The 22233-nt window shown below is 36.5% G+C and overlaps 1 protein-coding gene across 2 annotated transcripts in view; it reads right to left on the bottom strand.

Moving 5' to 3' along the window:
* The window catches only part of SPRED1 (sprouty related EVH1 domain containing 1), a 130805-nt gene that overhangs the window by 16422 nt on the left and 92150 nt on the right, over positions 1 to 22233 (bottom strand). For both annotated transcript variants that reach the window (XM_079767933.1, XM_079767934.1), the window contains 3 exons: positions 20413 to 20581; positions 17838 to 17887; positions 9157 to 9312 (listed from right to left, as the gene is read on the bottom strand). In XM_079767933.1, coding sequence (XP_079624059.1) covers positions 9157 to 9312; positions 17838 to 17887; positions 20413 to 20581 — 375 coding nt within the window. The remainder of the gene's footprint in view (positions 1 to 9156; positions 9313 to 17837; positions 17888 to 20412; positions 20582 to 22233) is intronic.

Here is a 22233-nt window from a genome sequence, read left to right as displayed (position 1 = left end):
TCTAGCCTTATTCTTTTAGTGTTTCATTGAATGAATAACTTTTAATTTATTTAACTAGCCTAATTAATATACACATAGGTTTTCTCCAGTCTTCGGATGTTATAAACAGCATTGCAACAAATGTTCTTGCACATTTACTTTTAATACACATGTCCAAGTACATATATATCACAAATTCCTAAAATAGAATTGCTGAATTTAAAAGTTTGTATACTTCAATTAAAAAAGGAATTTTATGGATATAGCCAACTTGAACCACCTACTTTGTAGTGTCTTAAACAGAGAAGTTTAATAAAATTAGTTAAAGACTGAAGAGGTTACCTCATTCCCAACCTTGTTTCCTATAGCTTTAAAATTTTACTTTCATTAGCACTTTAATCACATAGAACATAAAGAGAAAAAAAAAGCATTTCCGTTTTAATTGTTCTATAGAACTAAAGGATTGATGTGGGATGAAGTGGATTCTGGAGTTTATTTTTTCTAACCTATCTTTATTATCCATTCTCCCATGCCCAGTTACCTCTACCCAGGATGAAAAATTATGAGCTCACACTTCCCACTCCATTTTCCTTTTAGTTTCAATATTCAGGTATACTGGATGTTCCCCAAAAATGTATACACACTTTAATAGCTGATAGCTCAATTTTGAAAATGAAATGTATTTTAATAAGCACTGCCTTTATAATTATTCGAAGTGTGTGTATGCCCATAAATTTGATTTCCTAATAAATACATAGTATTCATCTCTTTGGGAGGCACAATGAAGTAGAAACATGGCTCTTATCCTCCTGGGTGGGATGATAAAGCATATAAACACAACTCACGGTGAAATATGTAAGGATTCAGTAATTAATGGAGGAAGGAATCACTATGATTAAATGGTCTGAAAAAGATTCATGAAGAAAAAGAAACTAAAAGTAAACAACAAATAAAGTAAGCATTTGTTCAATTTTTTAAAAGATAGAAGAGCATTACAGAAAAGGAAGTAGAGAGAAACATTTTTGTTTTTCCCCCCTGATAGATGTATTTCTTATAATACAATAACATGTATTAAATATATATTCTTGAGGTTTATTTTTATAGTAAAAATGTCCACTTTTTGACTTATTACTCCAATTTCACTTGTAGAAAAAAGTCACAAACAGCACCAAAACACATGCACTTTGAAACTACCCGAGTTAACAGAGTAGTTGATAATGTTAATCCTCTCACAAAATCTTTACATGAAAACAAAAAGGGACAATGCTGACTTTTTACCACTTATTAAGCACAGATGCTGTAAGATACACCCCAACTCACCCCTGCTTTTTAATGTGATGCTACTGCTACAGGCTTTCAGAAGAATTTCTTAGCTGAAAAAGCCATGGGAGATGCTTCTTCAAAGTTGGTCACAAATGAAATTTTAAAAGGATTACATTTACAACGGCAACGGCACAAAATAGTGCAAAGAATCTTATAAAAAAATATATCTTTTCATGAAGAAAATTCAAAGCTTTAATGAGTGATACTGAATAGCTAAACAAAGGTATATATCATATTTATAAATATGAAGGTTAAATTTTCCCTAAAACAGATTCAGTGCAATTAAAATACAAACTATAAATGGGTTTTTCATCAAATTTGATAAGCTGACTAAAAGTTTTGCAAGAGTAAACAACCAAAACTTTTTTTTTTTAATTTAAGAGGAACAAGAATATAGGTAGGGGTACTTTAATTATACAGATATTAAGACTTCTCACAGAGCTAAAGTAATTGTACAGTAAAGAAGACAATATTGCACTGATATCAGGAAAAACAGACCAACAGATCAGATTAGAGAAACCAAGAAACAAATATGGAAAATTTGACATATGACAGATACGGCACTCCCTGACTCCAATAAACAGTGCTGAAGCAATTAATTATACTCATGGTAAAAATAAAATTGGATTCCTATCACAGAAATCAGTTTAAGCTGGGTTATAGACAAAACTAAAATTTTTAGTACAAAATAGGGAGAAAATCTTTAAAACAAGGATAGGGAGGCATTTATGTAAACACCACCAGGAAAAGAATAAATTGCATTAAAATTTAGAATATCTGTTCACCAAACCCATATAGAAAATGAAAAACAACTACAATCTAGGAGATACTGGCCACAAATAAAACTGAAAAAGGAGAAGTGACACAGAACATTTTATTACTCAGTAACAAGGTTATTATATAAGAACATGTAGCTAAAATTAGTTTGTAAAGGAACAACCACGGCTATTTCCATAATCTTTCAAATGCTCAATATATATGGCTTGTACTCATATAACACATGAATCCTAGAGACTAATTTATCCCAGAATCTTTTGTAGCACATCAACCTCAAAAGCCCATTCCTATATACCCTAAGAAAAACCTCTTGTGCATGAATTATAGCTGGGGACAAAAAAGTTTGTACTAGCAGTATGCCTAATAACAACACAATTATGGAAACATCTGAAATATCCACTGGCAGAAAAAAAATAAGTAGTAGAACTATCAAAAAAGCATAGGAAGTCTAAGCAACCAAAATCCAAGGCAATGATAACCTCTAGGATGAAGACACGTGTATAGAAATGGGGGTTCCTTTCTGTAAGTTGTTTGGTGGTTTCTCAGGTGTTCATTACATATATTGTTTCCTTTGTATTAAATGTCATAAATCTTTGATCATAAACTCATTGGTGCATGAGGTCTTACTTCTCTATAGTTAAATACGCTCCAGAAACTTGAAAGCAAAACTGAAAAAAGAGCCATAATGGATTCTAGGGCTATTAGACTTAACTAAAACCTGAATGAGAGCATTAGCATTTTGAAAGATTGTACCTATCCATCAAAGGGATTTAAATAGCCCATGAAAACGTAGTATGTGAGTCAAAAACAAACACTACAGGGAAAAAAACCTATGCTAATCTTAAGTGACAATTCTCCATGGCTTGGTCTCACTTCTGCAGACCTAGGAGCAGAGGCACTGTCTGCCTTTGTTTCAGACTTTTTCTCAAAGATGTGTGTTTAGTGGAATATATAGTGTCTCCCCTTAGAAGTTAAGATTGTTTACTAGTAGTATCCAGTATAACAAAAACAGTCTCCTTCCATGGCAAAAGTCAGGCGACTTATTGCCCAGTAGAAAACACCTGGGTTCCCTAAACAAGGAGTGTATGTGTGAGTGTGTGTGAGACTGTGTGTGTGTGTGTGTGTGAGAGAGAGAGAGAGAGAGAGAGAGAGAGAGAGAGAGAGAGAGAGAGAGACAGTGTGTGTGTGTGTGTGTGCCTCATCCACCTGGGTTCCCTAAACAAGGAGTGTATGTGTGAGTGTGTGTGCGTGTGTGTGTGTGTGTGCCTCATCCACCTGAGCAGCTGCTGAAAGGTATTCTTTAAGAAGAGGAAGAAGAAAAAGGTAAAGATAAAAATTATGAACAACAAATACATATCTATCAACAAGTGAATCTAAAAATCAAGTGAATAAAAAATCTGATGAACAGAATAAACTGGTGAATATAATAGAATCAGGGGCATAGAAAGGGAGTGGACTGACAATCCTTGGGGGGGAAAGGGTTGTGGGGGGTGCGGGAACAGAGTGGACAAAAATCATACACCTATGGATGAGGACAGTGGGGGTGCGGGATGCGTAAAGGCAGGGGGTGGGGTGGGAACCGGGTGGAGGGGAGCTATGGGGGGAAAAAGAGGAACTGTAATAATCTGAACAATAAAGATTTAATTTAAAAAAAAGTATCAGCACATAGCAAGTACCAGCTATAATAAAGATTAAATAACTATAATTATTAGATTTAATGAAATATAAAAGTGCCTATTTACTATAGGGAAACATTTTAATCTGAGCTAGAAGAAAAAGGAGGAGGAGAAGAGAAAGAGAAGAAAACTTATCATTTCTAAATAAGAATTCCAACAATTCAGTAATTGCTAACCTAGTGACTTTGTTCAGGTACTTAATGATTCTATGCATGAATTTCTTCACTGATAAAAACTAAAGATATTGGCTCTGTTCAAATAAAATATTGGACTCAAAAGCACTTAGTGAAGCACCGAAGGACTATAAAACTTCATTCTTATTTTTAACAGTCTTCTCAATTTCCTAAGACAATTATAGAGGTAGAATAAATTAAGTGTTCTGTGAATTTTTCTATTCAACAGCTATTCTGAACATGAGAGTCACCCTCCCCAAAGTGAATGATTATCAGAAATTTGAGTGTTGCTTTCACTAATATTTTTATTTTCTGTAGAAATTAATGAAAAACACCAGGCAGGAATACAAACAGGTTTCATTATGCCACTTCACGTACCATTTCTTCTATAACATATCAGAGGGGAAAATGTCAGGAATATCAGTATAAATTACAGTTCTACTGTACTAGGAAAACAGAAACACTCATGTGTTTGACAGAACAACAAATAAGACAATCAAACACTACCAAAGAAACCAGAGTCTTTTCCTGTCGTTTGAGAAGAAAAAAATCCCCCTAAGGATGGATGACAAAACTAACGTTTCAAAAATGGCCAACACGAAAGTTAAAGGGGCTACAAAATCCCTGATATGGGAAAAGTAAAATTTAAATTAATTTAAAACTATCTGAGCACAAGAAATATTTAGGATACTCATCACAAAAATTTAGATAACAGGATCCATACTGTTACTGTGACTCCTGCTGAAACCAATTTTCCTGAGTGACCAAGTTCCTAGAGGGTTAAAATACTTATTTAGAAAGAAGGGGGTGGGGGTGGGGTATCCCATAGCCACATTAACTATGAGGGCCCTCCCTTTCTTTCCCACTGGGACCCTAAACAGCACTGAAGTCTGCTAGTATTTAATCGATGTCTTACTGAGTCTTTAATCCAGTAAGATCATAAATAAAGTAAATGTTTCAGAAGAAAATTATCTTCTGGAATTAGAAATTGCTATCTCTGGAACTAGAAGGTTTATCTTTATGCCAGATCAACACAGCTACCAGCCAGATCAATTACCATGCCTCTTCCACTGAAAAACAACACACGTTCACAAGCATATCTGTATCCTCACAAACACACACACACACACACACACACACACACACACACACACACACTGTCTGAGAGTTAACCAACTACTGGTCCTAACCTGAGGCAAAGGCTGAAATATCAAACCTTTGGATCTGATCTGCTGTGTTCCTCTCTCTACTTGAGGAAAGCTCAAGATATGTCAGTCCTTTTCAAGGAACACTAAATTATGACTGAAGTCAAATTCCACACCAATTTATGGCTTGTTGTGCATAAATAAATGGCAACAACAACAGAACACATTAACTATTCACTCTGTCCTACCTATTTTACAGTAAAAACAAGCAGCAGCAGTAACAACAACAAAATTAGACATCGTTTCTTAAAATATACATATTTCTTTCATCTTATATTTTCATGCTATTTCAAATCACCATGTTTAGAAAACTTTTTTTCATTGTTTTTCATTTAAATTTATCATTTATCCCTCTTACTGCTCTACTTTTTAAAACTTTTATTTTTTAAAGAATTGTTTTCCCTTTTAATGATGCTTTTCTTTATATTTTTACTAGAGGCCCGGTGCACTAATTTGTGCACGGATGGGGTCCCTCAGAGTGGCCTGTGGGGATCGGGCCCCAGCTCGTAACCCCAGCCTCGCAGCCCCACCTGGCACCCCACCTTGGCCTGGTGCCGCCCCCTCACCTGCTCCACCATCCCGCCTGTGAGGTGATCGATTGGGGCTGGGCCCCCCCGCCCAGCTCCCTCAGTGCCTGGGAGCTGGGCGGAGGCCCTGCCCCCCGCTGGTCACGGTCTGTGGGGCGATCAGGCCCCTGCTTGCACCCACCTTGGCCTGGTGCCACCCACTCACCTACTCCACCATCTCACTGTGGTCCCAACAAGCCCATTGGGGCCAGCAGCGCCTCCACTGCTGCCCGCTGCCAGTGCCACATTGCCGATGTCTGCCATGGTCCGTGCCGTCCCCTGGTGGTCAGCTCATGTCATAATGAGTGGTCGAACGACCACCCGAGGGACAATTTGCATACTACGCTTTTATTATATAGGATACTTTTAATTTCCTAACCCACATAAATTTTGGAATTTTGTCTTTATACTTCATCTCCTTCATCATTAAGAAATATTTATCATACTTTTATCCTCAATTTCTCAGTTTGTTCCAAATTTAGTTTTAAAATTTTAACTACTTTTTATTTTCATTTACTTACTTTTTAAAAGTACTGCTTTTATTTTCTTTTTCTTGATTTTTAAAATTTTATATCTCATTTATGCTGGCTGTCAGAACAAATCATGTGTGTTATAGCCACTAAATAATCATTAGTTTAATCATGACATACGTTATTCAGAATATAAGTGGCTACATGTTCTAAAATGTATGTGGTTGCCCTAGCCAGTTTGGCTCAGTAGATAGAGTGTCGGCCTGCGGACCAAAGGGTCCTGGGTTCGATTCGTCAAGGGCAGGTACCTTGGTTGCAGGCTCCTCCCCAGCCCAGGCCCTGGTCAGGGCTTGTGTAGGAGGCAACCAATCAATGTGTTTCTCTCACATCAATGCTTCTCTCTGTCTTTCCCTCTCTCTAAAAATCAATGGAAAAATATCTTCAGGTGAAGATTAACACACACATACACACACACAAATAAAATAAAATGTCTGTGGTCTATAACACACAACCCTTGGGTATTAGGCAAATCACTTTCTCTATAGTCTGACAAGAGCGGACTATATGTGGTAGCAGTGTTGTATTGGTGGTGACAGAGGTAACCTTCCCCAATCTTCTTCATCTCAGATAATAAATAGAATTATTGCCTACTCAACTGCTTGGACTCAAACTCAGAAGTCATCCTTGACTCTCTTTCCCTCATATTCCCATCTAATCTATTATCAAGTGTATGTTTTTTGGTTCTCCCACCAGAATTATCCCCAATCTAACCAGTTCTCATCCTCTCTACCTAATCCAAATCACCAAAATCATTTACCTGGACAAAAACAATAGCCTTCAAATTGGTCTTAATTCTACTTGTGACCATACCCCCTAGCTGTCCATTCTCCACACAGGAGCTGTGCTTTAAAAATGCAAATGAGACCTTTATTGGAGATTAACAACCTTCCAACAGTTTCCCATTAAAACCAGAATAACATTCCAAGTCCTCACAATAGCCTATATACACTATCCAAACACTATCAGGTTCTCTAACTGTAATTTGTATGTATTACTACCACCTTAATTCACTAAACTATAGCTAATAGGCCTTTCAGTTCTACTACTATTTTCTTTACAATTACTGGGAAATATTATTGGTTATTAAAATTTTTTACTGTCCATCTCTCTCACTAGCCTTTATATCCTTTGTGAGGCTAGGGCTCATATCTATCTTGTTCACAGCTATTCCTAGGGCTTAGACCAGATGCCTGGTAACAGGTGTTCTAACATTTATCACATGCACACATATCACATACATATCAATGTATGTGTGAATATGAATGTCCTTTTAAGCCCCTAAAATAACGCTGTGGGAATAAGTTTTATTATTATTGCTATTTACATATGAGGAAACAGGAAGACAGAGAGCATTAGTAGCTTTGCAATTCTAAGTAAGTTAAAAAGCCAGGAATTAAAGTTAGATCTGCCTCTGACTAAAGCCCAAGGTCTTACTCAGAAATTTCCAATGAGGGAATAACTTTTCCCTAATGCCTATTTTGAGTCTAAAAAGAGTTTAAAGAGAAATGGCAGAATAACAAGTCTATGCAGGAAATGTAAAATTCACAACTCCAATTTACACAAAGCAGCAAGACGCATCTTCTTACTCAAAGGGTGTAAAGATTAGCCAAGTCACTCTCCTCCCAAACAGCCACAACTATGACTAACCAGGATCTGGCCTTGGATACAAAGGCAAGCCACAAGCTTATACGATTGACTGGAACAGCGCTCTGTCTAAAAGTGGCAATGTTGGATCAAGTGCACATCACTATCTCCTCTCTGCCTGGACTGGGGAGTTCAGGCTTTTGAGCATTAGCTTCTTCTCCTGGGTGGCACCATTCATAATAGCCACTGCAATTCCTGGTGTTTAGTGTTTGTCTCTGCTAGTGTTCTGTAACACGAGGCTAAAATATAGATTAATAAGCCTGATATTTTGATAGTCATGATTGATTACAAACTGATGAGGCAAAAAGAACCCAGCCTATGAGAAAAAGAATGAAACAGATGTGTAATGAGAATCAGAGATAAACGATCATGTGGGGTATTTGTAGGTAGAGAGAAGAGAGGGAGTAGGAAAAGAAAGAAGCTACCTAATACCTTTCAGATCTCAAAAAACCTAGCTGTATTTACTCTTAAAAATAAATTCTGAGAAATGCCATTCTGTGTCATTAATATAAAGTCTCCTTTTCTTAATCTAGTTTGAATGGATCTGTCACCTGCAACCAAATGATCCTAAATTAATCTAGTTCCCAATAATGAATGATAAGCCTAGGAATAAGCTGAGTCAAACATCATTTGTTTCCAAGGTGAAGCTGTTAGCATTTATTCTTTCAACAAATGTTGCCTGGATGCTTACTCTATTTCAGAAACTTCTAGGTTTCTGAACATCAGTGAACAAAGAAAAAAGCACAAATATGAGACATATATAATTCAGGACATGAAAAGTGTTAGGAAGAAAAATAAAGCAGAGTAAGAATATAGCTCTGGAGGGGCTGCTATTTAGAGTGCTCAGGGAAGGGTCACAAAAGAGGGGACCTGAAGTCAGAAGGTAGCTCTGTGCAGATGTGGAGGGAGAGTGTTTCAAATACAGGGAAGAGAAAATGCAAAGCCCGAGGCATAGATAATCTTACTAGTAAAATACATAAAACATAGAAAATCACAGTATTTAGGAGACTGTGAGTGAGACAGATTGATAGGAAATAAATCTGGAGAAGCCAGGAACAAGTTTAAAGTCAAACCTATGGCTCAATTATTAAGTCTGTAGATGACTTTTTGCCTATGTATTTATTATCTAATTCTGGATTTGATTCATTATAAATCACATTCTCCTAGGTTTCTATTGTTGCTGTTTATTTTGCTTGGTGAAGAGCAGATGGCCTTGACCCTTGTCTAACACACCCAATTTCTATACATATGAATAACATATTGGAAAACATTTATCTTCTCACCTGACTGGCTTGGCTTTGCAAGTAGACCCTTCTGGCATTCAGATCTTCAAAGGGAGATGGTCTTGAGCTTCTATAAGGCTCACTGGTAACAACGGTCTCTTGCTGGAAAAGATGATCTTTCACTCGAGAAGGGGGAGTATTCTCTTCAGCAGTTGCCTAATGGGAACAATCCCCAACTCATTAGTTGCCAGAATATAAAAACAACAATAAAAACTTAGATACTTTCACTCTAACAAGTACAAATATTTAGCAAATCAGTAAGAATGTACCACTACCAACACTCTGAATAGCAATTCCCAAAACTCAAATGTACATGATTAGGGAGCCATGTCAAAATAATAATTTAAAAAATCAACTTTATGAACAAACTTACGGAACATAACTTAGGAAGAATTAGAAGGTTAACCATTCCATGTGAGAGAGACATTTAATTATAATGAGCTTTTAATTATAACTAAAGTGCTCTTTTGCAATATAAAAAGAAAGGTATGTACCAAGAACTGTGCTATACAGCTATTATTACATCTTTCTAGAATTCTTAATGCAAGTGTTTAATCCCTATGCATAAATTGATTCCATTTATATGTTAGAGTCTACATAGTACCTTTTTTACTTCATAATTTATCATAAATCTCTTCCCATATCAATATATAAATATGTACAAGTGCTTTGAAATGGTTACAAAGAAGTTCAGTATTTTATATATTATAATAGGAGCCCCGGGGGGGGGGGGGGCGGCGGGAATCCCTCAGCCCGACCTGCACCCTCTCCAATCTGGGAGCCCTCAGGGGAGCCCTCTCCAATCCGGGAGATTCTGTCTGTCTTTGCAATCATATGAGCGAATTGTCTGAGACCCCAACCCAGTTTGGTTTGTTGCTCACAGAATAATAGAGGCTTTTTTTATTTTCTTTGCTTCATTGGTGGAGATTTCCTGGAAGTTTTAGGATATCTTCCCTTTAATTTTTCCTAGACACTCTGATTTTACTTATGTCTCCCACCTTTGCTTTCCCTCCATCCCCCACTGCAACAGTAACTTGCTCCAGGCTCACTTTGCTCTAGTGTCTAGGACCGTGGTCGGCAAACTGTGGCTTGCAAGCTACATGCGGCTCTTTGGCCCCTTGAGTGTGGCTCTTCCACAAAATACCACGGCCTGGGCGAGTCTATTTTGAAGAAGTGGCGTTAGAAGAAGTTTAAGTTTAAAAAATTTGGCTCTCAAAAGAAATTTCAATCATTGTACTGTTGATAGTTGGCTCTGCTGACTAATGAGTTTGCTGACCACTGGTCTAGGAGATCCGTCTGCCACCAGAACCACGATTCCCAGCATTCCCGGTGCTCCCCGCACTCTGGATTTTCCCTTCTTGCTCTGTCTCTGTCCTAAGGCCTCCCGCTCTGCCAAGTCCTCCAAGCTGCCAGCTCTCCCTCTCTGCTCTCCATCTGGCGGCTTGGGGAGCTAAGTTCCCCAAGCCGCTCCGCTCTCTGCCAGCTCTCCTCCTGGCGCCTGTGTATGCAAATTAACCCTCCATCTTTGTTGGGTTAATTTGCATACTCACTTTTGATTGGCTGGTGAGCGTAGCGGAAGTACAGTCAATTTACGTTTCTCTTTTATTATATAGGATATTCCATAAGCAATACTCTACATATGGGCATTGGATTGCTTCCAATATTTTGTACATACATAGCAATGCACACCTCCTTATAAATACATCTTGGTAGACTGGTAGTATTATTTCTTTAGGATTAATTCCTATAAATAAGATTATCGACTAAATGATATGCATATATTCCAATTATATTACAAAGAGAATTGATCAGTAGTATATGAAAGAAGAACCATTTCCTCACGTCTCTGCTTACACTGAGCATTATCATTTACCAATCTTTTCCAACCAATTAAGAAAAACATTTTTAGTGTTATTTTCCAAAAAAATTATCTGTACCATTTTCATAAGTAAAATTAGTAATAACCAAAACACTTTCTTAATTTGTATACAAATGAGTAAAAAGTGTTCAGGTTTAGTCAAGTTTGAATGTTTGTTTGTTTTTACTGTATTATAATCCCTTAAAAAAAAACTACTATGGGAACATGGACATAATCTAAAGTTAGGTGTTGGGAAATGCCAAAAATCTTCCACAAGACTAGAAAATGTAATACATGATATGCACAGGGACTGTACATACAGCTGCATGATCTTCAGCATTTAAAAATGATATAGAGAAGATATATATGTTTATATATATCTATATCCACATTCAATGTTTTTAGTATTGTGCTGGCATGGACTCATCTGTATTATCTATAGAGTAACCCATGCCAACTTTAATGTTTTCACTCTCAGAGGCTGGTATAATAATTACTCTCCTATGGTTGCTAAGAGATGGTTTAGCTTTTTCTTTTTCCAAGACTACTACAGCAATTTTGTGTGTAGAGGCAAAAGGATGCGAGGTAAAATGAAAAAACAATTTGGCTGTAGCTCTCTACTAGATCACAAGGCTAGATGACAGCTGTGAAGAAAATAAAAACAAAATTTGGTTCTCTCCACCTTTGCTCTTCTTCCTGTAGTAATCCTGAAGCAGAGAAAACTTAGGTGTTGCTCTGCAAGCCTTTTTGAAGGTATGTTTCTCAATAAATAACCAATTAAGTATGAGAAAGTAAATATCACAGTCTATTTATTGCTCAAAAACTTCCTTTTTATATATCACAAATCACAGGTTTCAAAAGGTGTGGCTGAGCCATATCCAACAATAGATGTTTTTAATGATTATACTATTAGTTTACTTTAGAATGATCAAAAAAATTTTAAATGTTCTTCGACAACGAAATTTTATATTTTAGTACTGCATATACTGAAAATGCTACCAAAGTTATTTTTGGCATTTAAAATTACATACTCAAATTATGCAAACTTAGCACAGAAAACAGAAAAAATGATTAATAATCCATGAACTTAACAAAACCACTATTAAAATTTGGAGTAGCATCCAGTAGAAATTCATTTCAGACCTGACCATAATTGTCTCCTATTCATTCATTAGATTTCTTAGTTTACATTTGATTAGTTTAAGATAAGAATAAACCTTGAGTTTTAAATTTCGCATTTGTCTATGAGCTTTGTCTGAAAACATTAACAGCATATCTTACCTTATAATAGACAAATATGCAAATTGACCGCACCTTCGCTATGCCCAAGCCACGCCCACCAACCAAGCCATGCCCACCAACCACGCCCACCAGGAAACCGATGCAGGGACTTTGGGGTGTGGCGGAGCCCAAGGCCGGGAAAGCCTGGGGCGGAGGCTTTCCCGGCCTTGGGCACCAGCAGGGAGCCTGCACCAATCGCAGGAAACCACTGGGGGTCGGCTCCTACGATCTGGATCCGTAGCAGGGACGCTGGGTGCGGCGAGCCCAAGGCCGGGAAAGCCTGGGGTGGAGGCTTTCCCGGCCTTGGGCACCAGCGGGGAGCCTGCAAGGATCGCAGGAAACCACTGGGGGTCGGCTCCTGCGATCCTTAGCAGGGATGTTGGGTGCGGCCGAGCCCAAGGCCACTGCCCGGGGCCAAGCCCCAACCCTGAAAAAGGCAGAAGGCGGTGGCCACAGCCAAGGCCTGGGTCCCCGGTGCCGGCAGAAAACTGGTGCAGGCAGCCAGGTGAATGAAGGTCTATTGCACGAATCTTCGTGCAAACGGGCTACTAGTATAGTATATTGTTTAAGCAACCTAAATACAGTAATCAGTGATGAAATAATATGAAATATGAGAAATGTACCAATATATAATGCCCAGCAAAAACAGAAAAGGAAAACAAGTCCTCCACCCTAAATTAATAAGCTGAAAAACTAAACTACCTTCCTAATGAAACTTTAGTTTGACTTAAAAATGGTATTAGATTTTCAGAGATTGATTTATGCTACTTGAATTCCAACCACCACCATCCCCAATACAAACAAAAATCCTAACAAAAACTCAATCAAAATGGAAAAGATTGATCCTGATAGTGCTTTTTTAAAAAGTATGTATTTAAATACAACATGCAAGAATTAAAAAAGGCCTAACTAAATAAACCTATTAACTTAGTTTTCAGATATAGAGCCTTATTAAAACAGTACCAACTTTGAAAATTAGTATACGAACAATTTATATCATCCTAGCCTGTAACAAAATAACTTTAAACAATATAAATCACAAACCTTTTAATCATTTTGGCTCAGGAATGACATTACCCAATTCTAAAGAAGGATAAATTAGTCAAATACTTCTCAGTAGCAGAAAGAAAAGATATGACAACTTTTCATTTCATACCAATTAGGTATCATCTTTCTACTTGCCCAAAGCATGAAATCTGAGATCTTTTCCTCTTATTACCTCAAGTCTGATCTAAATGTAACAATTATTGCCTCCTCTAGGCTTAAAAACTTAGATAATGAGTTACTCTTTTAAAACCATTTTAGTTGTTTTTGCAAATAATGACCAATAAAGTAAACCTGACATAACTACTACCATAAATCAGTCAATTTGTACTCAAAATAATTTCAAAATGTTTATGCCGGGCCCATTGGTGAGTTATGAAACAAGATGTACTTTACCCTAATAAAATAGTTAAAAAGCCGATTTCGCCCTACCAGTGTGACTCAGTGGTTGAGCGTTGACCTATGAAACAGGTTCGATTCCTAGTCAGGGCACATGCCCAGATTTCGGGCTCGATTTCCAGTAGGGTGTGTGCAGGAGTGAGCTGATCACTGATTCTCTCTCTCTTTTCCCTTAGAATGTCAAATTAAAAAATGATGACAGCAAACACAACAACAGCCGTCCGATGTAAATAAATCAAAATTACACCTATATTTCTGGCACATCAGCAAAAATAAATAAATAAAGAATAATAATAATACATTTTTGGTGTGCTGAATTTTAGTAATTAGCTTATGTGTGTAATGAAATGAAAAAGATTAAAAATTGCTGAGTTAAATGAATTTGAATACTTTATACTTCCAATATCTTATTCCAAAATAAGAATGTCATGCAAAAATTTTGGCATATCATGAAATAATAAGGTAAAATTAAGAGTCTTCTTTGGTAGTTTTAATTCTGGATGTTGATTCTTCTTAACATTTTTCAAATAGGACGTCCAGAAAAATTTACCTCACATATTTACTAGCCTCTCAGTATCTCTCCCCTGCTTTTTTTGTATGTGTTATATGTCACTGAGTTGGCTCCAATTCCTGGCGGCCCTATGAAAGAGTGAGTGATATCTAAATCTTTTTTTAATGTGTGTTCTGTCATTGAGTTGGCTCAACTTCTGGCAACCCTATGAATGAATGATGTCTACATCTTTTGCCCACCTTTTTAAGGTGAACTTTAACCAAATTTACTTTCATCATAGGGAGCAATTCAGAACATATTTCCCCATTTCTAGTCCCATATTTTGATAGAAACCAGAACAAAATGGAACCTTGAAAATGTATTTATTTTGCATTTTATTACTTGTTTCTTATACCTAATTAACTCCAACTCACTGTACTTTTTTAAATAATAATTAACCATCAATAAAATAAACAGATTCAAATATTTAAACACATAAAAACTCTTTATGTACAATAGGGGAACTAGTAATTAAGATATTTCTAATATAAACAAATTACATAAAACAAAACCATTAAAAATTAAACTTGAAAATATATTTAGAACAAAAAACATTATGTAATTTAAGTGGAAAAAACAGATTATAGTATAATACAATAATACATATACACTGAGTGGTCAGATTATTGTGATCTCTGAACGAATAATAATCTGGCCACTCAGTGTATATAAATATATATTACAGGCCTGGTGCATGAATTCTTGCATGGGTGGGGTCCAGCCAGCCTGGCCAGGGGAGGGGACATGGGCAGTTGGCCAGCCTGCCTGGTGGTCGAACTCCTGGTCAAGGGGACAATTTGCATATTAGCCTTTTATTATATAGGAGGATATACACTGAGTGGCCAGATTAATAGTGTATGTACACATTTATGTGTAGAAAAAAACAACAACCCAAGAGAGTATTATGCTAAGCAAGATAAGCCAGTCAGAGAAAGATTAAGTATCACATGATCTCATTCATATCTAATTAACAAAATAAACTGATGAATAAAATAGAAACATAAAAGCATGGAACAGACTGACAAATTTCAGTGGGAAGGTGGAGGTGAGGGGTGGGAGAGGAGTGATTAACAGGGGAACTTATCTGCATATATGCATAACCCAGGGACACAGACAATAGAGAGGGTAAAGGCCTGGGAGTGGCGGATACAGGGTGGAGGGGCTCAATGGGGAGGGAGGAGCCCCACAAACAAAGGAGAGATCTGTAATACTTTCAATGATAAAGATAAATTTTTTTAAAATTAAAAGCTTAAAAATAGTATGGTGGTTATCATGGATAATAATAATTTATATGATTGCAAATGTGCATTAAACAATTTTCCATGTCTTTAGATCACAACTATTTTTACAATGTAAAAACCTGTTACTAATACAAGGTAATTATACAAATCTGGGTTCATTTAGTATTATTCTAAAAATATTAAGTTACTGCAGAAAACTTAAAAAACACTGAGATGTATTAATAAAAAAAGCCATGTAGCTCTGAATCCACAATCCAAAAGGAACTAACAGAAATATCTAACATTTTAGCTGAGTAATGATAAACCATAAAACTTTTGTGTTTTTATTACTTAATATAGTGCAAGTTCATAATTAATAAAATTTTAATAGTTGTATAAAAAATATACCTTAATAAATTCAACCACTCTCATTTTCCTAGATAACTTATTTTTATTATCAATCTTCTATACACACACCCTCAAAAATCTGTGTATAAAAATTTTTTGCACATCTCTATTTCCTTAGTACAGATTATTGGAAATTGATGTACTGGATAAACAGGCACGAATGTTCCTATTTTAAAGGCTTTTTAATACAAATTACCAAAATGCTTTCTAGAAAGAATCCAACAATCTACATTTTCTCCAGCAGAGCATTAATCTGTCAATCTCATGGACAGACATTTGGTTAACTAAAATATGTTAACTTAAACTACCTGCTGATTAACAGTGAGATAAAACAGAAGGGTGTCCATATGCTTATTAACAATTTGCAATTCCTTTTCTGTGAATTTTTTATATAAGTACCTTGCCTAATGGGTGGGGTATCTGTGATAGTTAATTTTATGTGTCAACTTGTCTAACCTATGACACCAAGCTATTTGGTCAAACACCAGTCTAAATGTTGTTGTAAAGGTAATTTTCTCATGTGACTAACATTTAAATCAGGAGACTCTGAGGAAAGAAAATTACCCTCCAGAGTTGGTGGGCCTCATTATAAAAACATTTTTTAAAAAAAGGTGTCCACGCGCCCCTGGGTCCGGGTGAAGCTGGATCCCGGGTCCGGGTGAGGCCGTGTGCCCCTGGATCCGGGTGAGGCTGGGTCCCGGGTCCGGGTGAAGCCGCGCGTACCTGGGTCCAAGTGAGGCCATGCACCCCCTGGGTCCGGGTGAGGCCACGTGCCCCTGGGTCCGGCAGAGACCAAACCAGAGGGAATCGGACCTGCATTACCACCATTTGTCCACCATCCAGAGCTGAGGGGTCAGTGCCGACATGTACACATAAGGAACTGGTGGACATTGATATTGGCTCTCAAAAGAACTGTTGGTCCAGAAAGAAACTCACTATAGACTGATTCATTTGCATGTCAGCATAACTATTATTGCTCGTCTCACATTCAGTTCTTGTAAGTATATCTCTAGTGACACATGATCTCGCTCATCTAGGGGAAATGATGAACAACATAGACTGATGAACAAGAACAGAACCAGAAACAAGGAGGCATCGATCGGACTATCGGGCCTCAGAGGGAGGATAGGGGAGGGTGGGGGGAGAGGGGAGAGATCAACCAAAGGACTTGTGTGCATGCATATGAGCCTAACCAATGGTTAAGTTCAACAGGGGGTTGGGGTATCCGTGGGGAGGGGTGTGGGATGGGAATGGGGGGATGAGGACAAATATGTGACACCTTAATCAATAAAGAAATTAAAAAAAAAAATTCATACGGGTTAAAAAAAAAAAAAAAAAAGGTGAGGTCCACCAAAGAGAAAGGAAGTCTGCTTCAAAACTGCCTTTCCACTCATCAAAGCATCAACTAGTGACAGAACTTCCAGCATGTCTGCCTATCCTGTGGATTTTGAACTTGATAATCACATGAGCCAATTCATTCAAAAGCAAACAAAAAAATGTGTGTGTGTGTGTGTATCCAAACCAAAACAACCTTCTCTCTATATATAATATGTACATACATACATATATACATACTATTGATTCTAGCTTCTCTGCACTTCCTGGCAAATACAGTGTCTTAGAAAGTTTCTTAAAAAGTTATGAGTTACTTATTTATTAAGGCTAGTTGTTTCCTCTATTTCAGGGGTGGGGAACCTTTTTTCTGCCAAGGGCTATCTGGATATTGATGACATCATTTGCAGGCCATACAAAATTATCAACTTAAAATATTTGGCCAAACATTTAATTAACTCACCCCTAATGCTTTGGCAGGGCCAGACCAAATGATTTCGAGGGCCTTATATGGCCCAGGGGCCGGACAATCCCCACCTCTGCTCTATATCCTTTATGTTTAAAATTTTCTTTCAAGCCAACTACTTACTTGTAAGTCATCATCTGCTCCTTCAGTTTCATTTTTTAATGCTGGGCATCCTAAGAAAACAGGTAAAAGTTTAATTAAACATAAAATTTTTGTCTTAGATTTTAGTATTATTGACTAATTGATTATGTCATTACAATACTACAGGAGACTGATCAGAGATCATTCTAGGCTGCCTGGCAACCAATCTGATGTAGGCCACTCATACTTGCCCCTTTATTAACAGAATAGAGAATAAAGTGATTGTTTTCCTCTCCTGCAGGTAAATCCCCAATTACTTACAAAGAGATGTTTTATTGCATGTGAAAAGTGTACTATTCACAGCAAGCCCTGCTCCTGATTTCTCAAACACCTAGGTAAACTATGTGCACCACACTTCTCTGGAGTTAGATAATGTCCATGTGTGATCTCAATCTTTCTAAATACTCTGATCCAGGAACAGTATTTAGTACCCAGAAGTAGGATTTTAGTTGCTATAGTAAGAAAAATAAATGAGCCCTAATTCACTATAGATAGTCAATGGCCAATTGTTGCTATTGACCATTATGCATCAATGTCTCTGTAAACATTTTAATTATGTTCAAGAGAGCCTTTAGTTCCAACAAATTCATAAAGAGGGATTTCTCCTAGCAATGAATTCTGAGTTTATACTACCCTTGAGACATAGCTAGCATGGAGATGAGAAATCTGCCCTTTGAAAAGGGTTGCAATAAGTTTTTCCTTATTGTCATAGAAGGCTAATAAGTAAGAGAAATTTAATGAGATAGTTCAAAGTCTATATAATAACTGGTAATAAGGCTAACCAGTATATTTAAAGTAATGTTTATAAATAACAAGATAGACTGAATACAGCAGCAATCTATTCTACCAGGCTAGGAGTCTGTAAACTTCTCCTTATAAATTGTCTTTCTGAACATTAAACTCAATCTATTTGACCCTAGTGAAAGTGTGTTCTTATGGTGACATAAGTATAGGCTTCAAAGTAATTCAAAACTTAAACATAAATCATATAACCTTTAACACCCATAGATAATGATTTTCTCTTTCAAGCACTGGTTCTTCAACATTAGCTAAAACAGCAGAATCAACTGGGAAACTGATACTAGAGTACAGTACCAAAACAATAATGTCAGAAATGTCTGTTAGGTGAGGCAAAAGGGCACCATGCATTTTTATTTTTATTTTTAAGTTTCTTGTAGTGGTTTGAGAACCACATCTGCTAGAGAATCTGAGGACCCATATTCATTTGTTTTTGTAAATTCATAATATAATCATTCAGCTAGGATAACAATTCCTTATCACATTTGAAATGTCTAGGAACTTAAAAATATAATGCCTCAGCTCCACTCCCCAAATAGTTTGATTCAAGTGACCTGGAGACAGAACTAGTCATTCTATTTCTCAAAAGCCTCCCAGGTAATTCTAACGTGCAGCCAACATCAAGAACACTGATATAAAAAGAATTTATGGGCTCTGGTTATAAAAATAAAATAACTGCTATCATTTTATAGAATTTCTTTCTGAACTGGAAATCAAAGATTATTTGCTTAACAAACTCTAATATTTAAAGTAGCTAAATAAATTATTTAACCACAGTTTCATGCACTATTAATACAGATTTACACTCAGCTTTTCCATGTTCTTGCCTATGGTCTGTTTCATAATTAGTTCATTTCTTCTAATATTCAAAATATACAAATCACAAAGTTGTCTAATATTGATGCAGTTACTTTATACAGAAGCCATTCTACTAATAGACATGATATTCCTTCTTAATTAGAAAAACAAATCAAGTTTTGACTTGTTTGGGGGAAGAAATTAGTTTTAATGTGATTTCTTTGTTTAATTAAGCAGAGGCCAGTTTTACATGTATATACAATCTCTCTCTCTTTAAAACCTGCAAGCTTGTGCAAGCTTTAGAGTTAATAATTTTAAGAGACTAGAAAGATTACAAAGGGATAGATGGGGTTGTGGTATCTGTCAATGCTCAATAATGAAATCAGGTAAAAAGAAAAGGGTTCTGCCCTAACCGGTTTGGCTCAGTGGATAGAGCGTCGGCCTGCGGACTCAAGGGTCCCAGGTTCGATTCCGCATGTACCTTGGTTGCGGGCACATCCCCAGTAGGGGGTGTGCAGTAGGCAGCTGATCGATGTTTCTCTCTCATCGATGATTCTAACTTTCTATCCCTCTCCCTTCCTCTCTGTAAAAAAATCAATAAAATATATTTAAAAGAAAAGAAAAGGATTCTGACATAGAATAACTGGCGTATACCTATATTTGATTATTAGAAATTTTATCTTTATCATTACCAAAACAAGAATATGACTGATATAACATATGTTATATGACTGATACAACATATACACAAGGATTTTAAAAGTTGTAACTGACTGCTCCCCTCTTCCTCAACCTCTTATTTAATCTGAAACAGAATAAGGAGCCCATTATTTTATCTACTTCACCTACAGTGAGCTTTCAAAGTCTGATCACATATCACAAAAGCTGACTTGCTTAAAGTAACTCTACTTTACTATAGATAACTGATGAACAAATTAAGAAAATAGTCAAGAAAACTTACCTTGAGAAATATCCTCTATAGCTCTTCGAATACCTCTATCAAAAGCCCTAGCATCAGCAGGACTTTGAAAGGTAAGGCCAAATTTCTTGTCTTCAATCTTCCAGTGGTGAAATGTTGGAGTGACCTTATTGTAAATGAGGTCTTTTTTAAGCATACATTCCAAAACCACCTGTCAAAAGTTAAATGCCAAAAATTACTATATGTGTCAAATGCATCTAATGTAACGCTTAAATACAAACTGAAGAAAAGAGCTATTATATTTTAGTGATTATTTCAGCCCTATATTAATACAGAGGTCTTGCTACTTAATCTACTTCACAAAGTTATTCGATACAGAAATTAAGATGGGACTAAAGAGGATTTTAGGAAGATGGCAAAGAACCAGGAATCTGTCCTCCTACCTAAACAACAACTGCACTGGCAGAATCTGTCTGATATAACTATGCTGGAAGTCTGGAGTCTGTTGAAAGCTTGCAACTTCCAGGGGAATGCATGGGCAGTAAATTGTGGTTAATTTTTGGGAGTTGTGGGAGTGGTTCCTGGAGCAGCAAGTACACAAATCTTGGGAGCCAGGGTAGATAAAAAGAATCCTGTCCTACAACTACCAGATATTTGTGCTCTTATCACTGACTGCTGCTTCTGATCACAGAGGTAAAGACAAAGAGGGCAGCCACTGATGTACCTTCCCTCATTGCTGCAAGTCATTTCTCATCAGAATGAAGTGACTTCCAGGGTATTTAAAGGGTTAGCACCCTATTTTAGCTGCCATTTTTTTACTTTTCTCATTTTGACAGCCAGACATTAAATGCAAAACCAACAACATATATATATGGGGAAAATTAGAAAGTGACTATGCATACCCAGGGAAAGACTCAGAAAAGACTTAAGAAGACATTAAGTTCATCTTATTCTGATCCTTGGCACAGAGACAAATAATAATAATAATAATAATAATAATAATAATAATAATGTAGTAACAAAAACAGCAAACCATGGGGAAATGAGATAATCTGATTTCCAGAGTTACCACATTATTAGATTCAAATGCCCAGTGTTGAACCAGAATAATCCCAATGCATAAAAAAAAACAGTACAGTAAGGTTGGCTAAAAAAAAAAGGGGGGTGGGTGGGTTTAATAGAAACTGTTCCTGAAAAAGATCCAATAGCAGATCTACTAAACAAAGGCTTTTTAAAAACTGTCTTAAAAAGTACAAATTGGCAGTTACAAAATAGTCACAGGGATGTAAAGTACAGAAAAGGGAATATAGTCAATATTGTAATAACTATGTATGGCATCAGGTGGGTACTAAACTTATGGGGGGTTCAATTCGTACGTTATGTAAGTGTCTAACCACTAAGTTGGGCAACTGAAACTAATATAATATTGAATGTCAGCTTTAAATATTTTAAAGAATTTTAACTGTCTTAAAGATGCTCTAAGAACGAAATAAAGATATGGAGGAAATCAAGAAAATGTTGTATGAAGAAAATAGAAGTATCAATAAAGACATTAAAAAAAAAACCTAAAAAGAAACCAAAATGAAATTCTGGAGCTGAAAAGTACAATAACTAAAGTGAAAAACTCACTAGGTGAAAGAAGCAGAGAAAATATTTGTAGAAACAATGGTTGAAAACTCCGCAAATTTGATAAAAAGACATGAATATAAACATGCAATAAGCTAAACACATTCCAAATGAGATGAACTCAAAGGCATTCACACAGAAAACCCTGAAGGCAGAAAGAGAAGTAAATTATTACATAAAAGGATCCTAAATAAGGATACCCAATGACTTCTCTTCAGAAACTTTGGAGACCAAAAG

This window comes from Cnephaeus nilssonii (genome assembly GCF_951640355.1).
Source record: "Cnephaeus nilssonii genome assembly, chromosome: 4".
NCBI classification, from domain to species: Eukaryota; Metazoa; Chordata; class Mammalia; order Chiroptera; family Vespertilionidae; genus Cnephaeus; species Cnephaeus nilssonii.
This window is presented reverse-complemented; position numbering and strand designations above follow the sequence as displayed.